Source organism: Puma concolor, chromosome C1, assembly GCF_028749965.1.
Source record: "Puma concolor isolate L17-30 chromosome C1, mPumCon1.1.hap2, whole genome shotgun sequence".
In the NCBI taxonomy this organism is placed as follows: domain Eukaryota; kingdom Metazoa; phylum Chordata; class Mammalia; order Carnivora; family Felidae; genus Puma; species Puma concolor.
In genome coordinates, this window is record NC_141674.1 from 4,907,022 (window position 1) to 4,931,964 (window position 24,943).

General features: G+C 49.3%; 1 protein-coding gene and 1 non-coding gene across 8 annotated transcripts in view; both read left to right on the forward strand.

The window, feature by feature from the left end:
* CAMTA1 (calmodulin binding transcription activator 1) overlaps positions 1-24,943 on the forward strand; it is an 829,903-nt gene that overhangs the window by 375,076 nt on the left and 429,884 nt on the right. For all 7 annotated transcript variants that reach the window (XM_086715554.1, XM_086715556.1, XM_086715555.1 and 4 more), the window contains one exon: positions 23,986-24,121. In XM_086715554.1, coding sequence (XP_086571680.1) covers positions 23,986-24,121 — 136 coding nt within the window. The remainder of the gene's footprint in view (positions 1-23,985; positions 24,122-24,943) is intronic.
* Positions 17,350-17,456, forward strand: LOC112849029 (U6 spliceosomal RNA). Its single transcript, XR_003222480.1, has one exon. It is a non-coding gene; the product is annotated as a U6 spliceosomal RNA (small nuclear RNA).

The window sequence follows — 24,943 nt, forward strand, 5'->3', positions numbered from 1 at the left end:
TGATTCATCGAAGGGGGCATTGCCATTCTGTTGCTGGAGGTGGGCGTGAGCCAGTGGCTGTGATGTGCACATGTGTGCAGGTCTCTATCAAGGAGAGACTGCTCACCATCCCACCGTGCTCTTACAGGGGTTTTGTGCAAGGCCCCAAAGCAGAGTGTGATTCTGCTCTGCATGGCTGGGGGAAGGGGGGACTTAGCATGTTTCTGGAAGGAGCAAATTGAGTTATCTTTGTTCTGAAAATAGGCCATTTCTGAGTTATTATAGTAGAAAAACCCAGGCCTGCTCACAGGAGAGGGAAAGCTGGTAGGGGGCCCTATTCCTGGGCCCCAGAGGAGTGGTGGAGAGAACTGGGGTGTGCTGAAAGGCTCCATTCAGAAACCCACTTCTGAAGGGAGCTTCGCTGTGCTGCAGGCCGGGTCACCGTCTCACCCTCCCATGGGCATGTGGGTGGGTCCCGGCCTGCCCGTTGTCTGTTTGGATCAGTACCCTTCTTCCTGGTACAGCGAATGCTCCCAGGAGCACCGAGATCGCTGGGAACAGTTTCTGCCTCCTTGGAGACCACTGATAGGTTTGGTCCTTTGAGGGCCTCAGGATGCTGCCCCATCTCTCCTCTTCTTCTTGCTGGGTTCCAGAAGAGGGGGCCACCTCAGCTCCATGCGGACTCCTCCCCAGGAGGCACCAGTACCTCAAGCAGCCTCTCTGAAAGCACACCCCTTAAGCCTGAGCAGCCTTTTCAAAATGGGAGGCGATGTGAAGCTGAGTTGGACAGGAAAGAAGGAGTTCTCGCTGAGGAGGGACCTGTGACTCCTGCCACCAGACGCTGGGTCGGGTAACGAATTTGTGTTCCAGTGTCCACATGGGCCCTTCCACCCCTCAGGCCTGACACCCCTGTTCCACCCCCAAACACCCAGGAGACGGGGGAACCAGTCAAGACTAGGAGGCCGTGTGATGGGGCAGGTCTCTGAGGAGGAGTTGTTTCTGTCCTTAAGGCCTCTGACTCAGCTTCCCCAGTCCTCCGACCAGACCAGCCCTCCTCTCTCATATCTTGCCAGTTGGCACCACAGTGAGCCCTGGCCGGGTGGGAGAGCCAGAGGCGGGGGGCCCCAGGAGCCCTCATGGCGCAGCATGTGGTGATGGTACAGTTACTTGATGGTACACCTTCCTCAGAATCCATCGTGTGGAACTTCGGAGGCAGCTGAGGAAGGTCTGTGCTCTCTGAGAAGCGGTAGGTGATACAGCAGGGTGACGCTGTGGCTATTTCTCCCAGAGCCTTACTTTTAAACAAATCTTTAGACAGAACTGTCATTCATGGTTCTTATTGTTTGTTCACTTGCTCGCTCGCTCACTCGCTCATTCACTCGCTCACTCGCTCACACATTGACCGACCATCACATTCTCCTGCCTTGTGCCCAGCCCTGTGCTAGATACTGAGAATCCAAGACGGGCTCGGAGCCCTTGCCTTCAGGAGCTGTGACAGGAGTGTGACTGGCGTCACTTTGGGGGATCAAGTCTTGCTAGCTTTGGAAGGAGGAAGCTCATCCATAATCAAACCTGTTCAGTTTTGCTAACTGAAAAAATTGCGAGTCTCTTCGGCTGTGGACTCTACGCTTCCATATGGTGGAGCCACCGGGGCCGTGGACGCGCTGTGCACCACCACTCGGGGCCGTTGGGGGGGGCAACACCAGGGTCATGGTCAAGAGCATGGACTTGCATGTAGACAGACCTGGGTTCGAATTCGGCTCTGCTGCTCTTAGCCAAGGGTTTGGGATAACATGAACCTCACTAGACTTTGGTTTTCTCACAAGCAGTTTGGGGATAATGATTCTTGGCCCTGTGGGAGGGTTACATAAGGTAAAGGGATTGGTGAGGTTTACACCATGGTCGGGAAGGATGGTTATGGCTTTGTGTCATCTGGTAGCCCCTGCCCCCCTCTCCAAGGCACACACATGCACACAACAGGTACACACACACACACACACACACACACACACACACACACACACACAACACAGGCTTTCCACAATCCTGGACTGGGAGGCAGCAGGGACTTTGCCTTTTAGAAGTTGTCTGACCCGTCGGCCCCTCAGACGGGGGTCGCAGGAGTCTGACTCACTCCACTGGGTTACTAAACTGGTTTGTTGCCAGGCGCGACGTGCAGGGCTCTTATAATGGTGGTTAGATCTGGGAAATGGACCAAGCATGATTTCCATCTAAATGGAACACTTTGGGGCCATCAGCTAAATAGACGATGCTTCTCAGAAAGTCCCTTGAGTGTTATGTCAGACAGGCGCTGGGACCCTAGGAGCCATGGTGCGTGGCCGGGCCAGCTCCTCGGGTGCTGCTGGCTGTGAGGGACTCCATATCCTGTCTCACGTGCAGCTTGCAGGGAGCAGAGATCTGACCCGTTTGGAACACCTGGCCCTCTGCACTGCCCTCTCTTCCTCTCACTCTTGTCCCCTTTCTCCCTCCCTGTTGTCTGAGACTCTGGCAACTACATAATATCATTTAGAGAAGTCATATTGCCTCCCTAGCCCATTCTACTCCCTCTGTGAAACAGGGACTGTGCCTGGAGGGAGAAGGAGCTCGGGCTTTTGTGGAAAGGGAGGGGGTCATGCATCCTGGGCCCTCCCTGGAGAGCCTCGACACTTTGCTGTTTGCTGTGAGGGGCCTGGCCGCCATCTCTGTGCCCTCTGCAGAGAAACCTTACAGATAACTCTTCATAGCACAGTCTCACAATAGACCAGGAAATGCCCCTTAGCCTTCCTGCATCATGGAGGGAGCTTATGTTAGGCTAGCTACATGGTCTCTGATCCTGGCTCCACCATGTGCTGGCTCTGCAGTGCCCAGGGTCCTGCAGCTCAGTGTCCTGCTGAGCCCAGTTTCCTTCTGCATGGGGGAAAAATACCTTCCTCCAACGTGGTGTGAGGAGGCATTCTGATGCTTATGAGGTGTCCAGTACATGGCATGGCACAGAAGAAGGGATCAGAAAATATCTACTCACTTCCCGTGCCAAATCTTTTCTTTTCCTTAAGATCCAAGAGCCATTTCCTTCTAGATCTTCTTCCCTTACTGACCAACACCCTCACTCCTCCCTGCCCTTGCCGGTTGCCCACTCGGTACTTTTTATCATGGGCCACAGCTTAGGCTTTTCTATTGTCTTTTCTTACCTATTCATCCATCCAACCATCTATCTACCCATCCACCCACCCATCTATCTACCCATCCACCCATTCATCCATACAACTATCCATCTACTCATCCTTCCACTCATCCATCCATCCACCCATTCACTTATCCATCCATCCATCCATCCATCCATCCACTCTTCCTTCTACCCACCCACCCATCCACCCACCTACCCATTCATGCATGCATCCATGCACCTACCCACCCACCCAACCACTTATCTATGCACCCACCTACCCACCCATCTATCCATTATCCCATCTATCCATCCATCCATCCATCCATCCATCCATCCATCCATCCATCCTTCCACCCACTCTTCCTTCTACCCACCCAACCTTCCACCCACCTACCCATTCATGTATGAATCCATCCATCCTCCCACCCACCCAACCACTTATCTGTGTACCCACCTACCCACCCATCTTTCCATTATCCTCCCCCATCCATCCATCCATCTCTTCTTCTACCCACATAGCCATCCATCCAGCTACCCATTCATCCACCCATCCACCCACCCACCCACCCACCCACCTATCTATCCATTATCCCATCCATCCATCCATCCATCCATCCATCCATCCATCCATCCATCCATTTTTCCTTCTACCCACACAGCCATCCATCCAGCTATCCCTTCATCCACCCATCCACCCATCTACCCATCCACCCACCCATCCACATGCCGTTTCTTCTATGTAGATGCCAGACTGTAGGGAGCGAAGTGGATTAGCCTCCGCTTTCACTAAGCTTAAGTCCAGCAGAGGATAGGACATGAAATAGGTGTCTGTGCACGCATGAATATGTGTGTGCACATGTGTGTGCATGTGGTGGGGCTGGGTACTAGGCAGGAAGAGTAAAGGCTGCTTGGGAAATGCATAGAAGGATCACCATACAGAGCCCAGCAGGGTCAGGAAGGCTTCATGGAGCAAGTGACTCTCCTTGACCATACATCAGCAACTTGGAGACAGGGGTTGTCCTAAGGTTGGACCTTAGAAAAGCAGTTGCGTCAATAGGTTGAGTGCATGTTATTTATATGAGGTACTGGGGTTACAAAGAGGGATGAAAATGCGAAATAAATAGTCATACAAAGTAATGGTTAATAAATTCTTGTTCAATGGATACATGGGTGAGTGTGCCTTTGCCAGCTTTTTTGCTAAGAAATGCTCCCAGCACAGGTTAAATCTGTGACTCCCTGCGAATAAGAAGCTTAAGAAGGGCTCATCTGAGTTTTCATCTGATTCATGAATATGTAAGCAAGCTTCCTTTTAATCTCAAATTTTATTTTATTAGATGTATCTTCATGTATTTATTAGACCTAAATTCTTCATTTGGATATATGAGAAACTTAATGAAGGCACCATCCCATCTTCCATGAGATGAGTAGAGGGTAGATGATGAGGTGGTCAACCGAGTGATGTCCTGGCTTCAGCAAGATTCCCGAATACCTGATGCTCAGGAAGCTGAGTGCAGACTAGTCATAATTACAATCCCTACTGTGAATCATAAGTGTTTCTGCGGTACCTTGACTTGTGCTGCATCTTTCCATAAAGCCAGAGAGCTCAGACATTCTCGCTGCTCCCTGAGTGGGAGAGAAGCCGGCTCCCTGCCAGGTGGGGCCATAGGTCTTGCCGGCCTCATTTTCCAGCAGGAGAGACTGTGGGTTTGGTTGGAAATGTAATAGCTGCTCAAGGTCAGGCTGCAAGCCCGTGGCTGAGGCCCTTGGTGAGTTTTCCGAGGGATGGCCTAAATTTGCATTAGTCTGCAGGCTCCCATCCCAGGGGCACCACCGGGGGGTGGCTCAGCTTCTACCTGGGGGGGAAGAAGGGAAACCAGCAGCTGGAGAATCCAGTGTGTTCACACTCCCAATGAAGTCCATGATAGAAATGCTTTTTAAAGCGATTTCCCACTTGCTAAAATTGATTTTTTCAGGAAATCTGTTGTATACTGGTTTATCTTTAGACATCATCATCATTCTGGACAGAAGCACAAAACTCTCAAGGTCTACTGCCCTCCTCTTCTGCCGCTCGGGTGGGCTCCTAAAGCCCCGTCAGCAGGTTGGAGGCATGGAGGGAAGGGTCCTCTCCCCCACTGTCAGGAGATTGTCCGGGGCAAGGCTCCAGGGCCAGTGAGGCACTGGATGAGGCTCCCTTGGGGCTCTTGTGTGGGAGTGTTTGGTAGACACATGTCCCCTGCTAGCCCTGCTGCCCAAGGCCTACCTGCTACTCCATGTCATCTGTACAGATGGATGGCACCCTGCCTGCCACATTACAGGCTCATTTGCTGCCTGTCTACACAGGCTGCTGCTGCGATGAGTCCTGGTTTATACCACGTGCATTGCCATCAGCCTGTAGCCAGTGGAATGGCTAGAAGTGCCTTGACCTGCCACAGCCCACAGGGAGGTTGGAGGAGAGTCTAGAAGTGTCAGGAAGGAACCCAAGGGTGCCAGGCAGATGGGGCACCTCAGACTGGTGCAGTGCCCACCAATAGCCAAGTCTCTGATTCCTCCTCAAAGCCCCTGCTCTCCCATTACCCTCTCCCTCCCCCACCAGCAATTTCCCAAGAACTTCTCTGACCAGGAGTGGGAATTCATTTTCTAAGGGTCTGGATTTCTGGAGCTTGGAACAACTCAGGAAGTTGGGTCATGCAGAGGAGTGGCGAGGTTGGCACCCGTGTGACATGACGGTGGCTGATAACTACCCAGAGAAATTCAGAGGATTCTCAGGATATTCAGCCCCATTTCTGGGGTTCACTTCTCTGTCTGGGTCTCTGGAAAAGGTCACAGTCAGATGCTCAGATTTACAGTGGGCTCTTGAGTCCTCTCCAGTGGAGAAGTCTGAGGTCCACTCTCCCGGAGGAATGCTCTGTTCCCTGCTAGATGGTAGCAGATGAGCCCCCCCACCCCCATTTTTGAGTGTTGCCTTGCCCCTCACCTCCTGATGGGCTTTTGGGAATCCACCCCTTTCATATGTGAGGTTGCTCAAATGTGGGACCAGTGTCCCTGGGAACTTTCTCAGCTTCCTAAATTGGGAATTATAATCGCCTGTGACAAGGGGCACCATGAGGTGGCCGAGAAAACTTAGGGGTTCTCTCTTGCTTCAACAAGACTGTATGCTGCGTGAGGACAGGAGCCACTGTTTGTGTCTAATCTGACCCTTGCCCCCTCCCCAGGAGTCCTTGCTCAGCGTCCGCACACAGTGGGCTGAGGGCCACCGCGGGCTGCCAGGGAAGAAGGGCCCAAGGTAGGAGCCCCAAGATAGAGCTCTGCCTTAAGGTCATCGCTGGGCTTTTTACCTCGTGCTCTCAGCCACCTAGCTCCCCTGGCAGTGAAACATCGTTTTCTATTAAATGATGTGTCTGACATTTACCAAATTTTTATGTGACAATTTAGAAGGAACCAGTTGCATTAAACAGCCTTATTAATATTGCAGTAACATGATTAGGGGAACATCATGGCCGTTAGACCATAGGGCCAGATTTACGAGCTCTGGAGAGAGGAGGCAAAGAGGTCTCTATTGACCAAAACACCTTCAGCACAATCCACGTTATAATTAATGAAAGTCAGAGACGAATCCCCCTGATAACGCAGCCCGGCAATGTGAAGAAAGACGGGATGGTGCATTTCCATCTGGGGAGCGTGCGTGTCTGACTTGCAGCATTTAGCACTGAGGGGTGTTTAGACTGCTCAGAGAGCTACTTCTGGTCGGGTCCAAGGTAGACTAAATAGACCCTTTCCGATCACTCTGCTGGTTTTGGTGGCATTCTGAGTCTCTGTACATTGTAACCATCTCCTGATGGCGGGGAGGGGGCAGCATAGGACAGGGGTCAAAACATGTGCCTGGAGTGAGACCCGCCCACACAGAATGCTGGTGTCACCCATAACTGCTGTGTGGGACTTGGGCAAATTGTCTAGCCTCTCTGAACCTCGGTGGCCCCTTCTGAAAAGGAATGACCACATGACCTGCTGCACAGGATTACTGCGCATCAGATGGGCTCACACATGTAAGTCTCCAACATGGTGCCAAACCCTTACTTCCTGCTCAGTACCTGTTGGCTCCTACTGGCGTTTGAGGAGCTCTTTATAGATCACCTCTGCTCCCGGTCCTAGGTAGGAACCCTGGACCTACCTATGGAGATATTTTGGGAGACCCACCATAGTTAAGACCCCCTACTGGGTCTATAGGAGACATCAAATAAAGGGATATGGCTCCTTCCCAAGGGTTTCCAGTCTTCTGGGGAAGCAGACCTGTGGAACTAACTGGAACCAAACAGGAATCGCTGCAGGGAGGGTCTAGATTGAGGGACCGGTGTTGTGCTATGGAAGGGTAGAGCAGGTGATATTTAATTTCATGGAGGGAGGTGGTAATGGTATCATTTGAGATAGGCCTTGAGGAACTCAACAGGATTTTGGCTTTGGCCAGGGGAGAAGGAAAGGGCTAAGGTGATACCCTGCACAGTGACACAGAGGCCCAAGGATACACGTTGTGCAGATGACCCACTGGGGCTGAGTCCCTGGTGCGTAAGGCTATGTGTGGAAAAGGGCAGCAAAGCAGGCTGAGCCCAGCTGGTGGAAAGCTCTGGTTGCCAGGCTAATTCACAGTGCACTAATGGGACTTGTGTCCCTGTGTGGGGAAGGCCACCCTGGAGCAGGCGGGGCTAATGAGGTTCTGTCCCAGGGTGGGCAGCTCTGAGGTCTGGAGCAGAAAAGGGAGGGCATGTAGAGGCAGGAGGTGAGAGCAGTGGGTGGGGGGGGAGTTGGGGGTGGTGATCAATGATAGAGCATCATCTCCCTGTTCATGCCTCGGTCACCTGCGGAAGCCCGATGCTCACAGAGTGGGGTTTTACGGAAGTCCACAGAGGTTGGTGACACATGGCCTCCATTCTCAAGGGCCCAAGAGGGCAAGACTAGGAGCACGAAACCCTTAAGTGCCAGAGGATGGGGCAGGGTGAGGAGCAGGGGCCGCGGGGGGGGTGGGGGTGGGGAGAGGGTCCAGTGGGTGGGTGAAGAAGGGGAGAGGAGGGAAGGGGCAGGAGTGTGGACCTAGAGAGGTGCAGAGCCTATGCAAAGGTGGCAGGGAACAGCTTAAGCCTCCCCCCAAATTAAACTTTTCAGTGACAAGAGTTTCCTTTTCTGTCTTACTGTAAAACAGTATATGTTTACTGTAGACGAATTGGAAATAGAGGTAGGTGAGAGGAAGAAAACAGGCCACCACTAAGTGCTGATAAAGATGGGGGCACTGGTATTTGGCCTTGCTTTCATCCAAGTATTTCTCGCGGGGCCTTTGAGCTGGTTGGGGCCCAAAGAATGACCCTCTGAAGCCCCAGTAGATAATGCCCAGGGGCCCTTCCATTTCAGGGACTGGACCTGTGCAGCCAGGCGGGAAGGCGCCCGAGGTGTGAGCCTATGGAAGATTCTGGAGCTGGGTGCCCAGAAGGAGGGTGCCCTCCCTCCAACCTGGGGAAAGCATCACCTGGTACTCTTGTGCCCCAGAACTCTGGTTTGGAGGTAGCAGTTTCATGATTCATGAACTTTTGGGCTTTGGTTGCAGAGCTTGGGAGACCACCCGGAGGAGCCCTGGCCAATTAAAGGGTGCTTCCGGGAAGCAGGAAAGAGGGTTAGGGGCAGGGATGCGGGGTGGTGGGGAGGAAGATATCTTTGAGGGAACCTAGCAGGTTCTACTCTGGCCCCAGACACTCGGGGATGCTTAGCATCCCTGTGTCCCCACTGACAGCTCCTCTGGGCCCACCCCGCTTCGCCACAGCCCTCCCCGGGCTGGCGGTTGCTCACGGAAAAGCGCCTTCACTGCCTGTCTCCTGCCATCTGGAACGTCCCCCTGAATCTCTCTGCCTCATCACCCCTCCATCTGCACCAAAGGTCATTTCCCTGATTCTGTTATTAATCCCAGCAGCGCTTACTGGGGTCTGTGGTCTTCTGTGTGGGAGAAAATCATCGTTTGTTTCGGGATGGAGGTGGCAGCCACAGGTCCTGGCCTTGGGTGGAGGTTATCACCCAGGCTTCTCTGCCTGGGAGCCTGAGCTGCAGAGACCGGGGAGAAAGTCATCATTTCTCAGCCCAGGTGAAGGGCAGCTGAGATGATTTCAGGAGGCACCCGCAGCCCCTGGGCTCCACGTCAGTTGGGCACAGAGATCTGGTGCCCGTGACTTCTTTAAGAGCCCAGGGCTATGGCCACGAAGGCCTGTCCCGTGGGCAGACAGCATCTCTCCTTCTCGAAGTTTCCTTTCTGAGCTCAGAACGACTTGACTCCATGCCTACTTCTGGTGGGGCTTCAGCAACAGGACAGGAGGGACCTTTTAGTGCCTGTCACGTGGCAGGCCGAATAGGAGACAGCCCTGTGTCCCTAGGCACCTGCGCTCAAAATGAAGAGGCAGATTTGGTCATGTGGCAGGGAGGGGCTCCCAACTCAGGGTGCCCTAGAGTCTGCTGTCGAGTGAGAGCCTCCAAGGGTGCCCCCTCTGGGCGGGTCAGGCAGCCTCAGCTCAGGCCCTCTGGGGGATCTGAGCAGGCCCCATCTCCACCCTGTGAGGGTGGGTTTGAAGTCGGGAGGTAGCAAAAGCTGTCTGGGCTGGGTCTGGAGAGGGAGGGCAGGCAGGAGAGAGGAAGACAGGGGGCCAGCCGGCTGGGTGGGGAGGGTCTCAGGCCTCATGGGCCCCCGGCGGTCATCACGCATTCAGCTAACGCAAGGGCAGTGTGCAGTTTCCGGTCAGGGTCAGCGGTGTGACTGCTGAGTGATGAGATGGGTCGGGGAGGCAGTGGTGGCTCCCCTCCGAATCTGACAGACCAGGGGCTGGCTAGGTCTTCAGCTGGCAGCTCTGTGACCTGGAGGCTTTTGTCACCTCTCAGATGTGGTCTCTTCCTCTGCAAAATGGGAAGCTAATGGCAGCTACCCGACAGGGTTGTGTGGGTGAAAGGAGCTGCTTCTGTAGCTCAAACAGACCAGCAGGACCCCCGCCCTCACGGAGGCTCCGGGAGCAGGGGCAGCTCAGCCTGCCAGGGGTCACAGTGGCTGACACACAGGGTGCTGGCAGAAGGTGTGTTCGGGCCGGCACTGTGAGGAGACAACTCCCCCGTGGTGGTTGGCCCCGCAGACAGAGCAGGGCCCATTGAAGTCCTCTGGGTCTCAGTGCTGTTTCCCTTGGCCCCCGCCTGCCGGCCAAAGTTGACCTGCACCTGTAGGGATGGTCTCCTCAGTTCTATTTGTGGCGTCTGAGCCAGGGCACCTGGGACCCCGGTCCCTGGTGGCACCCATGCTGGACGGTGCGGTTAGCCTGGGCAGGGCTGGCCCTGGGCTCCCCGGTTATTCCTGCCCGGCTCCCACTGGCGGGAGAAACCAGCCTTCACCCCGGCCATTCTGTTTGCTTTGGAGCCAGAAACATGATTTACTCTAGAGAGCATTTTTATGTTTTCTACCAAAGATTAAAAAAAAAAAAAAGTTACTAGACAAAACAATTCTATTTTAATGCACAGCATTTCTATCTTGGGTTCTTTTCTGTAGAACACTTGTCTGTTATTAGTTTGTTTATTGATGGATTCCCTTGCTAGACTATAAGCTCCCTGAGGACCAGGACATGCCTGTCAGTGGATCCTGAGAGCTGACAGCAGTGCCTGGCAGGAGGGAGCCCCAGGAAGTGTGTGGAGAGCAGGAGAGACCAGTGTTTACAGTGACCTCTTTGGATGTCCCTGGAAGGTGGCCCTGCCTGGTGTTTACACAGCTCCCCCTTGGCGGATCTTCTGTCTGCCCATCTTTCTCTTAATAGTTATGGATTATGGAAAAGAAGAACAAAGCCCATTAAGAGGTTCCCCTACATTTGATTTGAGGAAGTTTTCATCAGAACGGCTCCATTTATTGGCCTTTAGCGTACAGCCTTATTCCCTTCTCACAAAATGAATATTGCCTTGTCTCCTTGAGAAAAATTGATTCACCCAGGAAGGAGAAGAGCAAACTCCCTCCTCCTGCTTTTCTTCTTTTTTTTTTCCTCCCACCGAGACAGAATTTATCTCCTAGGTAGGTGGGGGGAAAAACAGGAATAATTGGACCAGAAGCTAATTCCCAGAGATTCATTGTCTCGAACGCTCCCACCAGAATATGGGACGCTTGCCTTGAATTGCATGCTAATGATAAATGACAACTCTAACAGACCGTCACATTGAGATGTTTAGTCCTTCCTGCTAGGAGGTGACACATTAATTTTCTCTCAGATTTACATTGGATTATTAATAAAATATCGGTGTTGGAATGTGACAAGTGAGGGTCTGTAGAAGTGCCAGGCTCTATTTAGGGGCACGGATTTTAGCCAAATGAGATGTCAGTGGGGTCAAACATGACCCAGATGCCGGTGGCATTTGAGCGATAGTCTTTTTGCCTCACTGGGCTCAGGCTCCCGTAACCTGGGCTGCACCGGGTAGCAGGATGGAAGGTTCTCTTTCTTTCCAGCAGTGTTGAACCCAAAGAAAGGTGACTCCGTATGTTCTGTCTTCCCTTTATCTTCTGCTTCGTCACTGACCCAACACTTCAAATGTAAGTGGTGCTTTCTGTGTGTTTTCAAGACAAAGGAGAAGACTTCCTTTGTTCTAGCCACTGAGTTCCTTGATTAACGCACTCGTTTGATGGAGCATTTACAGAGCGTTCACTCTTTACATGTCGCTGTGGCAGGTGGAGAAGGTAGAGGGCGGTCCGGGTGAGCCTGGCACACCAAGGCCAAGTGACCACCCTGCTTCTCTGCTCAGAGCCCTTTCGTCGCTTCCCGTCCCTGCGAAGGTGAAGTTCAGAATTCTCAGAGGGGGTGGGGGCTGGGGTTTGGGGCACCTCCCCGCCAACTGCCCCAACCTAGACGAAGCCTCCCTGCTGTTTCTTCGCTGTTTGCTGCGGCTGCGTTGATGGAGTTACTTTATGTTGTCTCATGCCTCATGCCACGCTTGTGTGACCGTCCAGGCTCCTCACTTCTTCGTTGCCATTGATGCCGTCCTACTACGTGCTTCATTTGTGTCTTTCATTCCCACTTAGAGCAAAATCCATGCTCCCTCGACCCAGGCCTGCCAGGCTCTTGGGCCTCACCCCCTGCCTGCACCCCCACCTACTCTCTGCCTGCCAGTATGCTTCTCGGGCCACTGAGCTTGCTGCTGTCGCTTTCCCGGGAGCCTTCCTGGCTGAGCCCTGGCCTTTGCCTACGCTTCTGTTCAGATGCCACGTCTGGGAGAGAGGTCTCCGGGCTGGCCTGTCCCACATCACAGCCAGCTGTTACAGGACGTGCTCGCATGTCGCCTCCTGTCCCGCCCACCGGAGTGTGGTCTTCTGAAGCCCCCAAGTGCCTCCTTCTACCTCCCCGACCGGACAGCAGGCCTTACACAGGCAGCGCTTTGGACGCTTCTGTTCACAACAGCACCTACAGCGCCTTGCACCAATGCTTGGCCCGTAATAGCTGCTCAGTAAATATTAATTGAATAAATCACTGAATGTCATAATGGAATTTCAAGCCGAGTGCCCTGGGACCTCTAGGAAGGGAGCCATTAATGAGTCCCTGCAGACTTGCTGGGTAGTGATTCCTGGTCATATGGGCTGTATCTTCTCGGTGACCGCCAGCCTCAGCTGATACGAACAAACCTATGGTTAGGAGGCTGCATTTATTGAATTGGCTTCTGCCTCCGAGTTCTGGCAGCCTGAGCTGTCCCTCACCCTGCTTTCAGACCCCCACAGAGGCGTCCTGGCCTGTGGACATGACAGTCCGGTGCCCATCCCCCGAGGTTGCCCTGGCCTGGCCCGTCCTTGGGTTTGGGGGGCCTGCCGGAGACGGGTGGCACCCAGTACTCACTGCTGGGCAGTGCTGGTGCTGTTTCCGCCTTTATTCCAGAGAAGCACCCTCAAACGGAGGCCCTGGGGGTCTGCTCCTGTAGAACAGCACCAGCAGGTGCTGGCACTGACGCCCCGTGGCGGACGGGGGCTTCTGGGCACACAAATCTACCCAATCGTTTGTTTCTTGATAAGAAAGCCTCTTTTACGATTTTTCAATTTGCCCTTATTTTAATGAAAAGAAGCTGGGGTTGGACCGCCCAAGAAGGAGCTAATCAAATAAAGCAAATTGGTGTTACCTTCTCCCGGTCCCTATTATTTCTATGGCTCCAGCTGGAATTTATTATGAAAAGCAATTGGTTTTCATATCTGGCAGATAGCAGCCTGGGCCGGGCCTGACAGCCCTTTCTTCCCTATCATTCCATAAATGGCTTGCAGTGGCCAGGCTTGGGGGGCGGGGTACGGAGGAGGGGAGGACACGGAGTGCTCCCCACCAGCTTTCCTGCTCCTTGTCCCCCAAATCGTGCAGACCCTATAAACAAGTCAGAAGAAAACACCAGATTGAAAGTTAATAAAGCAGCTCCTGTCCGTGAGATTTGGGCTGTCGCTGTGGCTTCTTGGGGTTCCGTTTGGCATCCTATCAACCTTGCTGTGCTCCAGCCATCAATTACCACTCTCGCTGGGTCTGTGTGCAAGGGAGATAAGCAGGGGAGACATTCCTTTTCCAGATTCCTTTCCTCTCCTTGCAACAAAAGGAAGGGCTAAAGGAACATTTTAAATCAGGCTCAAATGATCCTCCCTTTATATGAAATGTTCTGCTGTGAGAGGAAACGTGGGCTCTGAAAGTGCCCTGGGTTGCTCCTAGAGAAGGAGAGAGGGTACACTGGGGCATGTGCCAGGGATTTGTAGCAAAATGCCAGGAAGGGGGGACAGTGGGCTGGTTCACTGGTTCTGTCCTTACCAGCTGTGTGACCTTGGGAAAGTTAATTCCCTTCTCTGTGTACTTCTCATTTGTAAGATGACGACAACAGTATTCACCTATTACTATAGTTGTTGTGGGATTAAAATGAGAAGTGGGAGGGAAGGGCTTTGCCTGCATCTGACATTCGAAAATGCCAGAGAGGTGGCCACTCTTGTCATAGCAGTTGTTGTCATGCTTATTATGGGCATTTTGAACTAGGCCATGCACTTCTTTTTTTTTTTTTTTTTTAATAATTTTTTAAAACGTTTCTTTATTTTTGAGACAGAGGGAGACAGAGCGCGAGTGGGGAAGGGACAGAGAGAGAGGGAGACACAGAATCCGAAACAGGCTCCAGGCTCTGAGCTGTCAGCACAGAGCCCAACGTGGGGCTCGAACCCATGAACCGTGGGATCATGACCCGAGCCGACATTGGATACTCAACTGACTGAGCCACCCAGGGGCCCCTAGGCCACACACTTCTAATGGTGCATTTCAATCAGGTCATTCTGTGTTGGAAAGATCAGAAGGAAAGTTGTGGGTACGCGTGTGTAAGCAGCAGTGAAGAGTGGTGTTTCTCTTTTCTTAACTGCCCACTGGAACGGAGATTCCACACTGGCCTCGGGAACAGCATTCCTGCTCTAGGACACTACACATTGTGCCTTGTCACAGGAGCCCGTTTCACATTTGGGGTCAGGTTTGGAGGCCATTGGAACTGCAGGAGTTGCATTTCCCTCCACCTGGGCCCTTCTCTGTGCCTCCTGGTGTGAGGGTTGGGACCAAGGGCAATGAATAGAAGGGGAGGAGAAAGGGGGAACCTACCCAGGTTTGGGTTCTAGCTGCAAAAAGGGACTCTCTGGAGATGCTCACTGTTTAGAAGCCATTCAGACACTGCTTGTGGAGTCTTACTGGGAATGAGGACATCATCCATTCTCTTCTCCAAGGGAAGCCACAGGGACATATTGTATGACTTCAGTGGGACAGTAGACAGTCAGCCAGAACAGAGCTGACAGCACAAAGTCAGCTGCCACTAGGCCAGGCCAGAAAGGGGCTGACGAGAGACCTGAGGAAGCCCATGGATGCTGGGGTAGTGGGCTGGTTCTCAGTTGTCTGCATGGAATTTCAGGTGGCTGTCAAGGTCCTGGAAGTGATCTGTTAGTGATAGGGGAAGGGAGCGTTCTAGGAGGAAGGGCCATGGACCTGAGCTGTTTAGGGGACACTGATTTCTAAAGTTAGACTCAAGCACTGGAAAGAGTATCTAGACCATTCCTTTTGTAGGATTAACCTAGCGTTGGCTGCAGCCCCCTGTGGCTCCATAAATTCCTCTTTAATATCCACACACGAAACCTCTCAAGAACATATCCCCCCTCTGATCTTCATTTACTGATTGTCTTCAATGTACCTAATTTGAAAAATGTTTTTTGCCTTAAAGTGGCGGACGAGTATGTGTGCCCTAGTGCTTACAGACAGACAGCCTCTCCCCTGGGTGAATTTTCCAGCTGCACCCTACAACGTGCCATTTCATTACACCCTAAATCCCTCCATCATTGTCCCTGGCAGAGGCCCCTACAAAAAGGGGCCACATTTGTTATCGTTATTAATCATGAAGAACACATATTACGTGGTGGGTGGCATGCCGGGCACCTCTCATACATTATGTCTGCTACAACAGAGGGATCAAGTAATTTGTTCAAGGTCACACAGCTCATAAGGAGTTGAGCCAAGCTTTAATATGTAACCTAGAGCTCACTTCAAATCCCATGATCATCTTTTTTTTTTTTTTAACTTCCTATTATGGAAAATTTCAAACATCTACAAATATAGACAGGCTAGTGTAATAAACTCCTATATACTTATCATCCACTTTCAACTGTAGTCAACACATGGCCAGTCTTGTTTCATTCACGTTTCCTCCTCCCACCACACACATTGTCATGAAGCATATTGTAGACACTATACAATTTCATCAGTAAATGTTTTAGTATATATCTCTAAAATATAAGGTCTCTTTTTAAAAACATACTCCTGCACTACAATTATCACTTAAAAATTAATAATTCTAGATATTGTTAAACATCCCATCACTGTTCCAGTTGTTTCACAAACGCTGTAATTTTTTTTTTGTTGTTTTTTACAGATTGTGACTGGTTGACACATTTCTTGTCTCTTTTAATCTATATATTCCTACTCTAGCATTCTCTTACTCTCTTTTTCACTGAATTCATTGAAGAATGCAGGTCATCTATCTGCCCTGTGGTTTCCCACAGTCTGGATTTTGCTGACAGCATCCCCATGGTTCCCTTTACCATGTTCTTCTGTCCTCCGTGGACCTTATAAAGTGGTAGATCAGGAGGTCTGAATAATTTTAAATTCCTTTTTAAAAAACTTTTTTTTTTCCCCTACAGCAAAGTATTCTTCTATCAGGGACACATTCTATCTGGTTGTTTCTCTTTTGTGATGTCAGTCATTAATTGATGATTCATTAATTATTAGGGCTTGCAAAATGGTGATGTTTTAATTCTCTTCTTCATTTATTGGCGGGAATACTTTTATAGAGAAAGTCCTCTCTTTTGCAATTTGCTAACTCAAAGGAACAGTTTATACAGGAAAGGTAAGATAAATGCCTGATTCTTCATCCTTATACTTCTTCAGTTTTCAAAATAATGTATTAGGTCCGGAGCCTCCTCCAACAATGATCAATTAGTTTTTTGTTTGTGTGCTTTAGGTTCATTATGAACTCATGGATTTAAACATATTTAACGTTTTTTAAGTCAAAGCAGTTGCTATTCTTATTGATGGTTAAATTGGCCCATTTTTGGTCAGTAGGAGCTTCTTCAAGTTGATTCCCAAGTCTTTTTTTTTTTTTTTTAAGTAGGCTTCACACCTAGTGTGGAGCCCAACAGGGGGCTTGAACTCACAACTGTGAGATCAAGACCTGAGCTGAGATCAAGAGTCCGACACTTAACTGACTGAGCCACCCAGGCCCCCTGCCCCCACCCCCGTGTCCTTTTTATATGATTTAAAATCTTTGACACAGCTCACATCATACTTCATGGTGAAACTGGTTGTTTTCCTCCTAAGATGAGGAGCAAGACAGGGTTGTTTATTCTCACCATTTCTATTCAACATTGTACTGGAGGTTCTAGCCAGTGCAATAAGGGAAGAAAAAGAAAAGGCATCTAGAATGGAAAGGAGGAAGCAAAACTCTATTCATAGGTGACTTGATTATAAATGTAAAAGATCCTAAATCTGCAAAAAAAATTTTACTAGAACTAATACACAAATTTATCAAGGTCACAGAATACAGGATCAGCGTACAAAAATCAACTGTGTATCTATATGTAAGTGGAAATGTGTAAATGAGCAATCTAAAAATGAAATTTAAAGTAAACAATTCCAGTGCTCACTTTGGCAGCACATATACTAAAATGGGAATGATACAGAGAAGATCAGCATGGCCCCTATGCAAGGATGACACACAAGTTCGTGAAGCGTTACATATTTAAACAACAAAAATATTAGGCAGTTCCATTTACAGTAGCATCAAAAAGGATAAAGGACTTAGATAATTTAATTTATAAAGTGTGAAACCTGTACTATGAAGTCTTACTGAGAGAAATTAAAGATTTATATAAACGGAGAAGCACTCCATGTTCTGTGATTGGAAGTGATTAGAAGACTTGATATTGTTAAGATGGCAGTTCTTTCCAAATATATTTTTAGACTCACCGCAACCTCTATCAAAATCCCAGCAGGCATTTTTATTGTTGTTCTTGTTGTTGGTATTGCAGAAATTGTCAAACTTACCTTAGAAGTTTTTATAGGAATACAAAGGACCTCGAATAGACAAGACAGTTTTGGAAAATAAGGGCAAAGTTGGAAGACATATAGTTCCTGACTTCAGAATTTACTACAGAGCTGTAGCAATCAAGACAGTATAGTATTGGCATAAGGACAGAAAACAGAGAAAAATATGAAGTCCAGAAATAAAGTCTTATGTTTATGGTCAATTTATTTTAATCAAACATGCAAGCATACTTCAATGGGGAAAAGGATAGCCTTTTTTAAATGCAACAACAACAAACAAACAAACAAACAAACAAAAATAGTGCTGGGACAATTGGATATCCATGTGCCAAAAATCAACTTAGGCCCTTACCTCACACCATACACAAAAGCTAACTTAAAATGCACCGTAGACTTAAATGTGAAAGCTAAGACTGTGAAGCTCAGAAGAAAACACAAGAAAATATTTCTGTGACCTCAGGTTAGGTGAAAAATAATCCTAGATATGATACTGAAAGCATGATTCATAAAAGAAAAAAATTGATAAATTGGGACTTTACCAAAATTAAAACCTTTTGCTCTTTAAAAGAAACCCATAAAGAAAAGGAAAGCCATGGGCCAAGAGAAAACATTTGCAAATCCATTATCTGATAAAAGACTTCTATCCAGATTTTATCGAAATAGCTCTTACAACTCAAAAAGAAGAACACAACTCAATTAAAAATGGGCAAAAGATTCAAATAGACATTTCACCAAAGAACTTATATGAATGGCTAATGAGGACATGAAAAGATGCTCAATGTCATTAATCAATAGGGAGATGCAAATTAAAACGCTGCCACACACCCAGTAGGATGGCCATAATCCAAGAGATGAGACAATGCCAAATGCTGGAAAGGATGTGATGTTGGAACTCTCGTTCATTTCTAGTCAGAAAGCAAAATGGTGCTGCCACGTTGGAGAACATGCTGCCAGTTTTATGTTTATGTTCTCTGTTGTACCTGCCTTTCACCTGTTGTTGCTGCGTTTTTAATCATGCTTAGGAAGTTTTCTCCACTTTCAGGTTATAGAGAAATTCACCTATGTTTTCTCCTATAGTAGTGTGTGATTTTATTTACAACATTTAAATCTCAGGTCCATTTGGAATTCATTCTGCTCTACAGTGTGGGGAATAGATCCAATTTTATCTTTTTCCATATGCCAGTATCACTTATTAAAAAGTCAGTCCCCTTCCTCCACTGATTTGTGATGTCTCCTTTAGAGCATATTAATTTGCGGGGTGCCTGGGTGGCTCAGTTGGTTAAGTGTCTGACTTCGACTCAGGTCATGATCTCACGGTTTTGTGTTCGAGCCCCACGTTGGGCTCTGTGCTGACAGCTTGGAGCCTGGAGCCTGCTTCAGATTCTGTGTCTCCCTCTCTCTCTGCCCCTCCCCTGCTCATGCTCTGTGTCTCTCTGTCTCTCAATAATAAATAAATATTAAAAAAATTATAAAGTATATTAATTTGCATGTGGAAGTGGGAATATTTCTGGATTTTCTCTTCTGTTCCCTTGGTCTTTCTATGTATTCACATGTCAATTCCATACTTCTTTAAATATAGAGGTTTTATAGAATGTGTTAATAACCTGTAGGGCTAGCCTCTACACTTTGGTTCTCTTTATTAAAGTTTTTCTGGCTATCACTGGTGTTTTTTCCTTCCTCATAAATTTTGTAATAAGATTCTCTAGATCCAGGAAAAAAAAAAACCCTAATGGGATTCTTGTTGTCATTACATTTTGTTTATAGATTAATTTTTGGAAGACTGACATTTTTATGATTTTTGCTTTTCCTAATCAAGAACATGTTATGTTTTTGCATTTACTGAAACCTATTTTGTCCTTTAGATTTTTATAGTTTTTCTCCTTGTGTTTTGGGAATGTCTTATTAAATTTATGCCTAAGTATTTAGTTTTCTTTTTTCTTGATAGCATTTACTGTATGATGTAAGACATACAGTATATATATGAAGAAGTCACCCATCATTCCTTCTGTCTCATTTGTGTGTGTGTGCAGTGTGTGAGTGTGTGTATATCACACACACACGCAGACCGCACACACACACACACAAACTATTGATTATGTATCTTAACTTTATACCTGCTGGTTTACTTTTGTAATTTTCAGTAGCTTTTCCATTGATCCCATGATCTTTTCACCATATTGCATGAGTGTTACTGGTTTTGCCAGCCATTCGTGTCTCAGATAAAAAGGTTATTTGGCTAGAAGCCTCCCTCTAGAAGCATCCCTAATGCTCACGGTTTTTTCTTGATATTTCTCTGGCTGCTGCCTTGGAGGTCTCGGATTGTTTCCCTGAGGATCTCTTAGATGGTCAGCTTCAGTCGGGTTCCCCCAGGGGACCCTGAGATAGATAGACTCCAGTACAGCTTATTTGAGAGGCAGTCCTGGAAAGCGCCAGGAGGGGGCATGAAGGTGAGAGAGGAAGGGGAGGAATACAAATAAAGGGCTCATGGGTGCGTCTGGGTGGCTCAGTTGGTTAAGCTTCAGACTCTTGGTTTCAGATCAGGTCAGGATCTCACTGTTCATGAGTTCGAGCCCCACATCAGGCTGTATGCCGACAGCATGAGCCTGCTTGGGATACTCTCTGCCCCCTCTCTGCCCCTCTCCTGCTTGGTCACTCTCTCTCTCAAAATAAATAAATACATTTTTTTTTAATTAAAAAAATCCCACAACAAATAGAGGGCTCTTGTCCAGCACGTCTCCATCTGGGCAACTGGCACTGAGGCTCTAGAAGATCATATAGAACACCCAGAGTCATCCTGAGTGTGGGGTAAGGAGGCCTGGGATTGCCTCAGAGATATCCCAGTTGTGGAGTGAGGGGGCCAGGACTTCATCCACCAAATCCCCACCCCCTGGGTGAGGCGTGCTTTCAGGGTGTTAAATCACCCAGTCAGGGGAGCAAACCAGGACTGGCCCCACCCACAATCTATGCTAAACCAGTAGACTTGGGGGAGATACTGGAGTCACCCTGAGTCCGAGTGAATCCTGCTCAGACACTCTGTGGCTACAAGGGGCTTGGTTTTCTCATCTGTTGGGAGTGATGATCTTACCTCATCATGTTGTGGTGAGAACGCAAACAGCCTGGATAAAGGCACAGATACAGGTGTAGCTACGGATGTCGACGTAGGTGCCGATGTCAACATCGATACACACGTGTGGTTGCAGATGTAGATAGAGATGCAGACAGACATGGACGCAGGTACAGGTGTAGACCTACAGACAGAGACACAGGTGTAGACACAGGTGCAGACACGCACGTGGCCTGCTCCTCCCACACCAGACACTGACTGGGACTTGGTGGGATCGTTAAGTGGAAGGACTTCTGTCCCTCTTACCTGACTCTCTGTTGCCACTGCCGTCTGTCCTCAGCTCCATTTCCATTTCCCTGCTCTTCTCAGGGGGGGTGCTGCCTTTATGCTGCCGTGAGATGTAGTAAAGCCCTCCCCCAGCTGGACCCCTCTTGTGGGGCCTAGTCCACCCATCCCTCCTTCCCTGGACCCCTTCCCACCAGCTCCGACTTGTTCTTGATTATATTCTGGGTTGGCAGCTCATTTTCTTCACATTGTGGGGCCCCTCTGCGGTCTGTGTTTCTCTTTGCCATTCTTAGGACCCGAGAACTATGGAGGGAGGGACCTACCCCCATCACACAGAGCAGAAGCAAGTTCTAATACAATCAGACTGCTGGATTAAACACCATTAGGTTGCTCATTATTGCAAGTTAAAATGACGACTCCATTTATTAAGGCCATTTAAGTTGGCCACTTGGGCTCCCTGCGGGATTATGTCCAGCTCAAAGTGTCGGATGACAGGGCCATTCCCACATTCTCAGAATGCAAAGGGCAGGTCACCAGGGGAAGATGGGTTTCCTAAGGTGGGAACAGTTGTGGTTCTGACTGTGGACGTGACAGTATTCTGGGACGTTCACTCTCTTTGGGTCGTACCAGTCACGATCTGAGGACAGTTGGCCTGAACACTCTGCTGAGGTTTGCCGATCATGTTTAGAAAGAGTGGGGCTGTGGAGCAGCTCTGCGTGTAGCTGTCTTGGCTCACGAGAAGCTGGACTGGATTAATGTTGTATCTTCCTCAGCAGATGGGGTTCCTTGCACGCTCCCGTGGATGTCTTCATTCCTGCGTGGAGGGGGGCGGGACAAATGCAGAACCGTCTATTTGATCAGATGTGTTCCTTCGCTTATTCCCGAGGCACTGGCCCTGAGCATAGTAGTTGGACTTTGGGGCCCTTCCAATGGTTTGGGTACCATGAGCAGGGCCGGAGTGGAGAGAGGCAGGCCCAGGTGGCCCCATATTCCAGCCTCCCTGCTATCTAGAAATGGATGAATACTGTAAGGTTTTCAGTGCGGACTCGTAAGTGCGAGACAAACGGTCAGGTGACAGCATTGTGACAAGCCTGTGAAGCTATTTCCCAATTGTTTTAGTCGGCCACACTCAGGGAGGAAACCAGCACTGACATAAACCAATTGCACCATGATCGGCAAACAATGAAGTGTTGGGAGTCGCTGTTGAAAGTCTATAATTTCCAATGGAATTGCTGTTCAGTCAGCTCGCTGCTGAATGACACAGCCCGTCTGGGTGGGAACTACAGTTAGCCTCTGTCACCCTGGCGTGACTCCCACCCCCTGCCCGAGACAATGTAGTAAGACGTCACTAGCCAGTGTTCTGTGCCTGACTGTGAAATGGCCCCTTGTTGGGGGAGGAGGAAGGAAAGACTGGGATACAGGCTCCTGCCCCAGGCCACAAGGAACCACTGTCGCAAAGACACAGATGCCCACTTGCATTGGAAGAAACCACCTCCTTTGCCTTGTATGTGTAAGGAGCTCTCACGCCAAGGCTATGAGTGAGATATGCCTGTGCTGGTCTGCCAGACACATAGACTCATTTGTGACCTTCCTGTGCTGAGGTCTCAGCCGGGGGTAGCATGGCCATGGGGAGCGAGTGATGTACTCTTTGCTTTCAGGGGGAGCCTCAGTCTTCCTTGAAGGTTGAATCTGCCCACACCTGCCGCTGCTTCACTCTGGAAGCGGCTTGCCACAGCACATGCTGCTGGAGGAATTCAGTTGTTTCTCTCCTTGGCGTTTCCAAACCAAAGTGTGTGCCCTCTGTAGCTGTGGAGGTGCACGTGAACATCCTCTGCTCTCTTCGGTTGGTTCGTGACTTCTTTTTTTTTTTTTTTAACTTTTTTTTTTTCAACGTTTATTTATTTTTGGGACAGAGAGAGACAGAGCATGAACGGGGGAGGGGCAGAGAGAGAGGGAGACACAGAATCGGAAACAGGCTCCAGGCTCTGAGCCATCAGCCCAGAGCCTGACGTGGGGCTCGAACTCCCGGACCGCGAGATCGTGACCTGGCTGAAGTCGGACGCTTAACCGACTGCGCCACCCAGGCGCCCCTGTTCGTGACTTCTTTTAGGACAATTCACGGTTCTTTTCTGTTTGTTCTTTTGGAATGGCACAAGAGTGGCCATCGCCTCTCAGCGTTTAGCGAGCGGGAAGCCAACGATTTTCCTAAGGTACGGTGGTCGTGGACCAAATAGACAAATTTACCTGACAGGGCTGAGCCTTCTGACAGCCGAAGCCCAAATGTGAAAGAATCAGGTACTTAGCTGGCTTGAGAAGAAGCACTATAGATGTTCCTCTGAATCTTGCAGTGATCTAAACGCGTGCAATGAATCAAGAGCGTTTGGCCTGGGCGACTAGTTCTTCCATTGGTCTGTTCTTAACATAGTCATCTAGCGTCTGCGTTAAACTTATTTATTTCCTAATGCTGGGTGATGGATTAAAAGATGTGTAGAAAATCTTTCTACAAGAGATAAGATATTGCAGTCTGCCACGACACCCCCGGCTCTTTTTGCTTTCTCTCGCTGTTTTTCTACTTTTCAGCACGGAGCTCAGGCCCCCACGTCGTATATCTTGATTAGATGGTGGATATTACTAAGGGGATGTTTTTTAAGCCTATCATTGACACATTTAATTCATTAGGTACCAAATCCACAAGCAAATTTTGGCTGGCCATAAAACATGGTTAATCCAGGGAGCTGCAATAAAAGGTGAAAAATTATGTTCCGGCAAATGTGGAATATTGCTTTTCTGTAGAGACTTTTCCTGGTCCACGATATCTTTCTTCATAAATTTTTCTTCTGCTTGGTTCTCTTGGTAACTTAACCATTTGTTGTTTCCAGACCACAGAATGGCTCAATGATCCTCTACAACAGGAAGAAGGTGAAATACAGGAAGGATGGGTATTGCTGGAAAAAGAGGAAAGACGGGAAAACGACCAGAGAGGACCACATGAAACTCAAGGTCCAGGGAGTGGAGGTAAAGGGCAGAAAGGCTCTCTTGTTCCACAAATGTTGTTTCTGGGCTGCAATGACACGGGATCGCTTTGGAGTAATTTGCTGCCAGTCACCTCTGTCAAAAGCATTTCTGTTTGCCAAGCCCCCCCGTTTGCTGTTTTGTTTGTTTTTTCTTCCTTCTTACCCAATAGCCTCCGTTCAAGTTTTCCGTAAAGCCAGATTTAACTAAAGCAGTCCTGTTTCTTGGGAGTCCTTGGTGCATAGACTGGGATTTGCAAGGTTCCTGCAGAACCCTGTGTTGTATCTATCACGGAGAAGGCTGCAGGTGCATTGAGAGTGTGCAGATGTGAGGGAAGAAGGAGCCGCGTGAAGTGTCTCCCCGTCCAGGTGGCCTGGACCTGCCTTTGCTGAGTGGGTCCCTTGGGATCTGGTGATCTCCAACCAGAGCCTGGCTTTACTCCCTCTGCTGGCAGCCTCTTCCATTTCCTTCTGGGCATTTCAACCTCAGAGAGCTCGGAGGTGTTAAAGATGAACAGCTGGGGTTCTTGTGGCTGGGGTGGAGGTGGGCGCTGCAGGGCACATCTTGGGATCTGTGCACACTTCAGTTTGGATCCTGGGGGAAGGCAAGGTGCAGTGTGGTGGTTTTGCTATTGTTCTGAGACCACAGGCTCCGACTCTCGGGTGGCCATGGAGACTTTCTCCTGGGGTCCTTTCATTGTTGGAAGGCCTAAGCCGTGTGTCACAGCGGTAGAGGGAGAGGGTATGAATCGTGGTACATTCGTGGCTGCTAGTTAGCGAGCACACACTTCGTTGCATTGCTTGATCCTTGTCAAAGATCTTCCCC